Genomic DNA, 7,802 nt, shown 5'->3' with positions numbered 1-7,802 from the left:
TTCATCAGGATTTCAATGTTGTCTAAAGAAAAAAAGTTCCCCAAGTAATCAACATTAATGTCCACAATATATGAATGTTTTATGGAGAACTAGAACTTTTTTTTTTTAATAAATTCAGAAAAATTTCCTACAAAACGTAGTTTATCATCAAATGAACAGCGTATCTTTGGGAGCTTTAAAGGGATACTATAAACCTAAATTTTTTTCTTTCATGATTCAGATAGAGCATGGAATTTTAAGCAAACTTTCTAATTTACTCCTATTATCAATTTTTCTCTCTCTTACTATCTTTATTTGAAAAAGAAGGCATTTAAGCTAAGGAGCCAGACAATTTTTAGTTCAGCACACTGGACAGCAATTATCCACCAATCAGAAAGGAAAACCCAGGTTGTGAACCAAAAATGGGCCGGCTTCTAAACTTACATTCTTGCTTTTCAAATAAAGATAGCAAGAGAATGAAGAAAAATTGATTATAGGAGTAAATTAGAAAGTTGCATGCTCTATCTGAATCATGAAAGATAAAATTTGGGTTAAGTGTCCCTTTAATTTACTATGTACAAAATTGTCAGTCAACAGACTGCTGAATTTATTAAAAGTACAATTTAATCCTCCTAAATTATTACTTTTCAATTCTACAATTTGTGTCTGTAAATGTTAAAGGTCTCTTCAGAAATTGGTTAAAAAAAATCACAAACACACACACAACACTACGCAGAACATGATCTCACCAAAAAGGCACAAGATCCATTTTATTACATTCAAAGACAATATTCTAAATAAAAAAAAATATATAAAATGATCATTTTGGAGAATCTGATCCATTAATAAAGAATTATCCAGAATCCTCGGAGTGTGAGGGAGGAATATGAATAAGTGACTGGAGTGTCTCAGAGGATTATGGGTAACTGCTGCTTTGGATTAGAGTAAGGATTGCAACATTCCCCCAAAAAGTACTATGACAGTTTGAGGGAGAGAAACCTGAGACCAAGGTTGGAGTGTGCTAGGTCTCCACTTCAATAGCACAAGCAAGGAACAGTACACAGTAAGATGTCCCATTGTGTTCCATGTATGAATTGCACCAAAAGAAAGCAGATCTGTCCTATACAGGTCACATGACTGTCTGATAGAAACCTTTCGCCTACAGTGCAAGTTCTGAATTTGAACATTTGTAATGATGCAGAACAATCCTCAAAGGTATTATCTACTTTGTCAGCATGAACAATGGTGTCCTGCACAGATTGGCAGCCAAAGAACAAGGTATAATTTCACAGGCGCAGCTCAGGATACAGTGCACAAAAATAATCATGGACACTGCAATAAGCTTCAATTCCATCTTCTTACCACTTGAGGGAAACAGTAGTACAAATATTGGCAATGCATGGAACAGACTAGGACTGTCCCACAGTGCACAGGAAAAAGTTGCACAAACAAACTGTCCACAACATTGTTTAACCAACATTGACAATTTCACAGCACTGACCTCAAATTAAGTGACACTACCCTGGAAACCGAAAATACCTGAGGGCAGCGGAGACACAAGAGGAAAGATGGTGTAATAACCATCAAGGTATATGTGCACTGAAACACACAAGGATAGCCACACACACACTTATACATAGTAATACACAGACACACAAACATATATACATACACACTTGTGCACATACATGTTTAACTCCATCCCTCTGTGCTAAGATGTATACAGTTGCACTGGAAATGTGTGTGCACACATAAGGGGTTTCCTCACACAAGAGACAGAGGCAGTGGTAGTGGTTGCTCCATAGGGAGGAAAGGGTTCAGGCATGGGTTCCATTGCCCTCTTCAGATCCAGGCTTGTATATTGGAGTTCTCTGCTCCTTGGTTTCCTCACTCACATCTTCATCTTTACTATCCATCTGAGGGTAGACCACAACACAAAGCTTCTGTCCAGCACGGGTCATAGAGTCTGGTGGAGAGAGAGCATACTTAGACAATGCTCAGCAAACAAGAGAACAAACACAACAGACAAAAGGGAGGATAATACCTAACACCTTGCATTCCCACAGAGAAAGAAGGGCCATTATTGTAATATTTATATAATGCTTTTTCTACCCATGGTGCCTCATTGCACAGTCGTTTAATACACTTGATAACTGGTAGTAGATACAAAAGGGTTTTTTATTAAAGGGCCATGATACCCAAATGTTGAAACACTTCAAAGTAATGCAGCATAGCTGTAAAAAGCTGACTAGAAAATATCACCTGAACATCTCTATGTAAAAAAGAAAGATATTTTACCTCAAAAATTCCTAAGTAGCCACATCCCATTGTAAAGGACTTCTAAGCAGCAAATCAGTATGTCTGTCCCGGGACAACTAAGGGAGTGAGCTTACGTGCACACTCATCTTATTAACCTATTCAGTTTAAGGAAGTTTACTATGAAATCTCATGAGTGTTAAGTGAAATCTCATGAGATCACAGTAAAAGAGTTCATGACCTCAGCACTGCTGATGGGCTGCTGTTCATTTCTTCATTTATTTATTTTTTACCTGCAGCTGAGCAACAACTGATGTATAACTTTTTACACAGAACTTACTCTGCTGAGCCGAGGAAATTTTGAGGTAAAATATCTTCCTTTCTTTCATGTAATTGGCAAGAGTCCATGAGCTAGTGACGTATGGGATATACAATCCTACCAGGAGGGGCAAAGTTTCCCAAACCTCAAAATCCCTATAAATACACCCCTCACCACACCCACAATTCAGTTTTACAAACTTTGCCTCCTATGGAGGTGGTGAAGTAAGTGTGTGCTAAGATTTCTACGTTGATATGCGCTTCTCAGCATTTTGAAGCCCGATTCCTCTCAGAGTACAGTGAATGTCAGAGGGATGTGAAGGGAGTATCACCTATTGAATGCAATGGTTTTCCTCACGGGCATCTAATTCATAGGTTCTCTGTTATCGGTTGTAGAGATTCATCTCCTACCTCCCTTTTCTGATCGACGATATACTCTCATATTCCATTAACTCTACTGATAACCGTTTCAGTACTGGTTTGGCTATCTGCTATATGTGGATGGGTGTCTTTTGGTAAGTATGTTTTCATTACTTAAGACACTCTCTGCTATGGTTTGGCACTTTATGTATTTATATAAAGTTCTAAATGTGTATTGTACTTATATTTGCCATGATTCAGGTTTTCAGTATATTTCCTTTTGCAGACTGTCAGTTTCATATCTGGGAAATGCTTTTTTATGAAAAATGTATTTTTTACCTGAGGTATAGTTTTTTTTCTAATTGACTGTCTTTGCCAGAGTTTATTGCGTCATTCTTGGCACGAGATTTTTTTGGGCGCAAAGTTACGTTCGATGACGCAAATTCGTCATTTCCGGTGTCTTAGTTGATGCCAAGTCCATTCACACGGTTGCTTCATCTATGACGCGATTGTGTCGTTTACGGACGTTTTTGGCGCCAAAATATTTTCATTATTTAAGACCCCATTTCTATTTGCCTCCTGCCTTTTTTCTATGTCAGAGGGCTATTCTGTTTGCATTTTTTCCCATTCCTGAAACTGCCATATAAGGAAATTGATAATTTTGCTTTATATGTTATTTTTTTCGCTTACATTTGCACGTTGTCTCAATCTGATCCTGTCTCAGAAATCTCTGTTGGAACCCTGGAACCAAAGCTAAGTGCATTTGTTGTAAACTTGTGGGGGTTATACCTCCAGCTGTGGTTTGTAATGGTTGTCATGATAAACTTTTACATGCAAAGAATGTATCCATCAGTAGTAGTTCATTACCTGTTGCTGTTCCCTCAACATCTAATGCACAAGATATACCTGTAAATTTAAAAGAATGCATTTCTGATGCTATTCAGAAGGCTTTGTCTGCCATTCCGCCTTCTAATAAACGTAAAAGGTCTTTTAAAACTTCTCATAAGGTTGATGACATTTCAAATGACCAGCAACATACTGAATTATCCTTCTCTGACGAGGATCTGATTCAGAAGATCCTGCCTCAGATATTGACGCTGACAAATCCTCTTATTTATTTAAAATGGAGTATATTCGTTCTTAGTTAAAAGAAGTGTTGATTACATTAGCTATGGAGGAAACTAGTCCTCTTGAAATTAAAACTAGTAAACGTTTAAATTCTGTTTATAAACCTCCTGTGGTTATTCCAGAGGTTTTTCCAGTTCCTGATGCTATTTCTGATATGATTTCTAAAGAATGGAATAGGCCAGGTACTTCTTTTATTCCTTCTTCAAAGTTTAAAAAATTGTATCCTTTGCCAGCAGTTAGATTGTAGTTTTGGGAAAAGATCCCCAAGGTTGATGGGGCTCTCTCTACTCTTGCTAAATGTACTACTATTCCTACGGAAGATAGTACTTCTTTTAAAGATCCTTTAGATAGGAAACTTGAATCTTATCTAAGGAAAGCTTATTTATAGTCGGGTCATCTTCTTAGGCCTGCAATTTATTTGGCTGATGTTGCAGCTGCTTCAACTTTTTGGTTGGAAACTTTAGCGCAACAAGTATCAGATCATGATTTGTCTAGCATTGTTAAGTTGATTCAACATGCTAATAATTTCATTTGTGATGCCATTTTTGATATTATCAAAATTGATGTTAAATCTATGTCTTTAGCTATTTTAGCTAAAAGAGCTTTGTGGCTCAAATCTTGGAATGCTGATATGACTTCTAAGTCCAGATTGCCATCTCTTTCTTTCCAAGGTAATAAATTATTTGGTTCTCAGTTGGATTCAATAATTTCAACTGTCACTGGGGGGAAGGGAGTTTTTTTGCCTCAGGATAAAAGACCTAAGGGTAAATCTAAAGCTTCTAACCGTTTCCGTTCCTTTCGACAAAATAAGGAACAGAAACCTAATCCTTCCCCCAAGGAATCTGCTTCCAATTGGAAGCCTTCTTCAAATTGGAATAAATCCAAGCCATTTAAGAGATCAAAACCAGCCCCCAAGTCCACATGAAGGTGCGGCCCTCATTCCAGCTCAGCTGGTAGGGGGCAGATTAAAATGTTTCAAAGATGTTTGGATCAATTCGGTCTAAAATCATTGGATTCAGAGTATTGTCTCTCAGGGGTACAGAATAGGATTCAGAGTAAGACCGCCTGTGAGAAGATTTTTTCTTTCACGCATTCCAGCAAACCCAGTAAAGGTTCACGCTTTCCTGAAATGTGTTTCAGACCTGGAGTTATCAGGGGTAATCATGCCACTTCCGTTTCAGGAACAGGGTCTGGGGTTTTATTCAAATATATTCATTGTTCCAAAGAAAGAGAATTCATTCAGAACAGTTTTGGATCTAAAGATTTTGAATCAATATGTAAGAGTACCAACTTTCAAAATAGTGACTATAAGGAGTATTCTGCCTTTTGTTCAGCAAGGACATTATATGTCCACAATAGACTTACAGGATGCATATCTTCATATTCCGATTCATCCAGATCACTATCACTTGAATCTTTTCAAAGTTTCTAGGTGCCCTACTCTCTGTAATCAGAGAGGAGGGTATTGTGGTATTTCCTTATTTGGACGATATCTTGGTACTCGCTCAGTCTTTACGTTGTGCAAATCTCACACAAATCAACCAGTGTTGTTTCTTCGAAGACATGGTTGGAGGATCAATTTACCAAAAAGTTCTTTGATTCCTCAGACAAAGGTAACCTTTTTAGGTTTCCAGATAGATTCAGTGTCCATGACTTTGTCTCTAACAGACAAGAGACGTTTGAAATTGGTTGCAGCCTGTTGGAACCTTCAGACTCGGTCATTCCCTTCAGTAGCTATGTGCATGGAAGTTTTAGGTCTCATGACTGCAGCATCGGACGCGATCCCTTTTGCTCTTTTTCATATGAGACCTCTCCAGCTTTGTATGCTGAACCAATGGTGCAGGGATTATACAAGGATATCACAACTAAAATCCTTAAATCCCAATGTTCGACTTTCACTGACTTGGTGGTTAGATCACCATCGTATAATGGTCCAGCCTGGACTGCGATCACAACAGATGCAAGACTTTCAGGTTGGGGAGCTGTTTGGGGATCTCTGACAGCACTAGGGGTTTGGAAATCTCAAGAGGCGAGATTACCAATCAATATTTTGGAACTCAGTGCGATTTTCAGAGCCCTTCAGTCTTGGCCTCTGTTGAAGAGAGAACCATTCATTTGTTTTCAGACAGACAATATCACAACTGTAGCATATGTCAATCATCAGGGTGGGACTCACAGTCCTCAAGCTATGAAAGAAGTATCTCGGATACTTGTTTGGGCAGAATTCAGCTCCTGTCTTATTTCTGCAGTTCATATCCCAGGTATAGACAATTGGGAAGCGGATTACCTCAGTCGTCAGACTTTACATCCGGGAGAATGGTCTCTCCACCCAGATGTGTTTTCTCAAATTGTTCAGATGTGGGGGGCTTCCAGAAATAGATCTTATGGCATCTCATCTAAACAAAAAACTTCCCAGGTACTTGTCCAGGTCCTGGGATCCTCAGTCGGAAACAATGGATGCATTGACACTTCCTTGGTGTTATCAATCTGCTTATATTTCCCCGCCTCTAGTTCTTCCAAGAGTGATCTCCAAAATCATCATGGAGCGATCGTTTGTGCTGCTGGTGGCTCCAGCATGGCCTCACAGGTTTTAGTATGTGGCTCTTGCTTGCATGTCCAGTTGCCAACCTTGGCCACTTCCATTAAGGCCAGATCTTCTATCTCAAGGTCCGTTTTTCCATCAGGCTCTCAAATCATTAAATTTGTTTAGTGCTTAGTCAAAGAGGTTTCTCTTACTCTGTGATTAATACTATGTTGCAGGCTCGTAAATCTGTTTCTAGAAAGATTTATTATCGAGTTTGGAAGACTTATATTTCATGGTGTTCTTCTCATAAATTTTCTAGTCATTCTTTTCGAATTCCTAGAATTTTACAGTTTCTTTAGGATGGTTTGGATAAAGGTTTGTCTGCAAGTTCCTTGAAAGGACACATCCATGCACTCTGTTTTATTTCATAGAAAGATTGCTAAACTTCTTGATATTCATTGATTTGTGCAGGCTTTGGTTCATATTAAGCCTGTCATTAAATCAATCTCTCCTCCTTGGAGTCTTAATTTGGTTTTCAAAGCCTTACAGGCTCCTCCGTTTGAGCCTATGCATTCTGTAGACATTAAACTCCTTTCTTGGAAAGTGTTGTTTCTGTTGGCTATCTCTTCTGCTAGAAGAGTTTCTGAATTATCCGCTCTTCCCTTGTGAATCTCTTTTTCTGTTTTTTTTCATCAGGATAAGGCAGTTTGCGGACTTCATTTAAATTCCTACCTAAGGTTGTAAATTCTATCAACATTAATAGAGAAATTGTTGTCCCTTCTTTGTGTCCTAATCCTAAGAATTCTTTAGAAAGATCTTTACATTCTTTGGATGTGGTAAGAACTTTGAAATAGTATGTTGAAGCTACTAAAGATTTCAGGAAGACTTCTAGTCTATTTGTTATCTCTTCTGGTTCCAGGAAAGGTCAGAAGGCTTCTGCCGTTTCCTTGACATCATGGTTAAAACTTTTGATTCATCAAGCCTATTTGGAGTCGGGTCAAGCCCCGCCTCAGAGAATTACAGCTCATTCTATCACTTTAAGAATGAAGCTTCAGTTGATCAGATTCGAAAAGCTGCTACTTGGTCTTCTTTGCATACATTTACTAAATTCTACCATTTTTATGTATTTGCTTCTTCGGAAGCAGTTTTTGGGAGAAAAGTTCTTCAGGCAGTGGTTTCAGTTTGATTTTTCTGCTTTTGATTTAAGTTTTTTCCTCACATTTATGAGAATTAACTT

At 38.2% G+C, this 7,802-nt stretch overlaps 1 protein-coding gene across 3 annotated transcripts in view; it reads right to left on the bottom strand.

Annotated features, from left to right (window-relative positions):
• Window positions 1-724: 724 nt before the first annotated feature.
• The window catches only part of SLC7A8 (solute carrier family 7 member 8), a 61,939-nt gene continuing 54,861 nt past the window's right edge, over window positions 725-7,802 (bottom strand). For all 3 annotated transcript variants that reach the window (XM_053702341.1, XM_053702340.1, XM_053702342.1), the window contains exon 12: window positions 725-1,945. In XM_053702341.1, the coding sequence (XP_053558316.1) occupies window positions 1,797-1,945 (149 nt within the window). In that variant the 3' untranslated portion in view covers window positions 725-1,796. The remainder of the gene's footprint in view (window positions 1,946-7,802) is intronic.

This window comes from Bombina bombina, chromosome 2 (assembly GCF_027579735.1).
Source record: "Bombina bombina isolate aBomBom1 chromosome 2, aBomBom1.pri, whole genome shotgun sequence".
NCBI classification, from domain to species: Eukaryota; Metazoa; Chordata; class Amphibia; order Anura; family Bombinatoridae; genus Bombina; species Bombina bombina.
The sequence above is the reverse complement of the archived record's forward strand: the minus strand, read 5'-3'. Positions and strand labels throughout refer to the sequence as shown.